The sequence below is a fragment of the Rhagoletis pomonella genome, unplaced genomic scaffold (assembly GCF_013731165.1).
Source record: "Rhagoletis pomonella isolate Grant_MI unplaced genomic scaffold, Rhpom_1.0 Rhpom_scaffold_18181, whole genome shotgun sequence".
Taxonomy (NCBI): domain Eukaryota; kingdom Metazoa; phylum Arthropoda; class Insecta; order Diptera; family Tephritidae; genus Rhagoletis; species Rhagoletis pomonella.
The window spans coordinates 719-2,672 of NW_023476701.1; the positions used below are offsets into that span (position 1 = coordinate 719).

Here is a 1,954-nt window from a genome sequence, read left to right on the forward strand (position 1 = left end):
GAGCATTAAACTTCAGACTTTACTTGTTTTGGACTACCCTAATGTACATATACTACTTCTAGTAAAAGTTTTTATTCATATTTAAATTGCAGTGCCTTTGATTTTTAATAATTCGACGTCGGTTCTAAAAATGAAAGGTATTTATAGCGTGTTCCATTATCTTAAAAGTTTGGGAGCACCTGAAATAATGAACAGTGCACCAAAACTGTATTCAGAAAAAACAACAGTAAATTTCTAATATTTTTATTGAGCTGTGTACCACGATTGCTTATTAGGAAAAATTGAAAAAGCAACAAACTCTAAGCGGTAGAGGTTATAGCAGCTATTTCGGAGATCACCACATCTCCTCATCACACTTCTTTTTTCTAGACTTCAGCAGGGATCGAACCTGCGTAATCGATGTTCAAAGTCAGAAGCGCTAACGACTGAGTTATGTACACCCCGTAAACTCTTGCTGCTAATTCATTTTCCTTATTCAACCAACTACTATCAAGTGCAGCTGATTTGCCGCTACTTATATTATATATTTATGTTGTTGTCAATTCTATACATTATGTATTGTAAATTTCATTGGAGGTTTTAATTTCGAGTCCGTGAATAGAATTTCTACGGATTTTATCTTTTCAACCATTCATATGCTATTAAACAACGCTAATAAATCGCCAATTGAGACGAAAGAGATATTCTATTAAGGGATTTGGGGAATCCAGTAAAATTGTTTAGACTGAGTAATTTTCTTATTTACCCTTATTGAGAAATCTCTCTTTTCCAGACAATAACGTGGGATACAATTACGCACCTCCGCATCCCCTGCCAATATACGGACCACTAAATACAGCGCACGCGCCACAGATCTTTCACCAACCTGTATCCTCATATAACCCAAGAGAACATTGGATTATAGAAAAATTAAAGAAAAAAATAAATCTTTTTGCTTTCGGCAAGATAATATTAAAGCTGCTGGTATTCAAAAAGATTGTGAAATTTATTGGAGTAATTTGTTTGCTTTTATTTCTTCCGAAATTAAAAGATTTTCTCAAAGACGATATGTCAGTGGATGAAAGTAATGCGGAAAGTAGCAGAATTATCACAGAAAAAGGTATAATGTTGTGAATGAAATTAGAAATGTAAACACAAATTTAAGTAAGTGACGTTCCCAATCTTCCTTCATTTCAGATGAACTCGAGAGGCATATTTCGAAACTACAAGCAGTAATCTTAGGATCTATAACATCACAGAGATCAACTTAAAAATAATGCAACGTATCTACTCATATCGTCGGCTTAGAATGCAGATGTTATCAGTCCACTGTTTAAACAAATTTTAGATTTTTCTGCAGCATTAAAGAAAATGTATAAATACACCATAAAAGAAAAAAGTATATACATGCTTCTCTGGTTTTAATCTGTTGATTCGCAATAATGTGCAAAAGTTCTGTCCATAGTTCGCTTGTTAAGATTTAAAATAGGCAAAATTTTTTCGTACCCTGGACGGAGCGGCTGTATTAAATTTGCTGTGCTATGTCCATATCGTTGTAAAGCTCATGCAGCTGGGGTATTAGCCAACGTCATTGCACAAGTGCCCGTAAATCTTCCATAGAATCTTTTTCTCGAAAATTCCAAGAACCCCCCATCATGATGAAGAGGGACTTATTGACGGGAGAATGCTTTACTTGTCAATTGCCTATTTAGTCTAAAGTAGCAATTGTTTTCAAAAGTGATTCTCCGTTGGATTTCTAAGCTGATGCCACTGATGCCACATGTAGGGAAAATTTCTCACTTGTAGGGATTTCCAGCTCTAAAAATGCGTGCGTAAGGAAAAGGCATATATGTATCTTAAAATGAAGGGAATTTTTGAAATGTGAATAAAAATGTTTTGCAACATGCATATCTATATTGAACAAAAAAATTTTCCGCAAGTTTGCGCATGTTACACTGAGATATCGACAAGCAAG

General features: G+C 34.5%; 1 protein-coding gene across 1 annotated transcript; it reads left to right on the forward strand.

Annotated features, from left to right (window-relative positions):
• Positions 1 to 772: 772 nt before the first annotated feature.
• On the forward strand, positions 773 to 1,383 carry LOC118757454 (the record flags this gene model as incomplete). Its single annotated transcript, XM_036492163.1, is given in 2 exon segments — positions 773 to 1,099; positions 1,177 to 1,383. Coding segments are annotated over 2 exon segments (401 nt in total), but the record flags the coding sequence as incomplete, so codon positions are not given.
• Between the last annotated feature and the right edge of the window lie 571 nt (positions 1,384 to 1,954).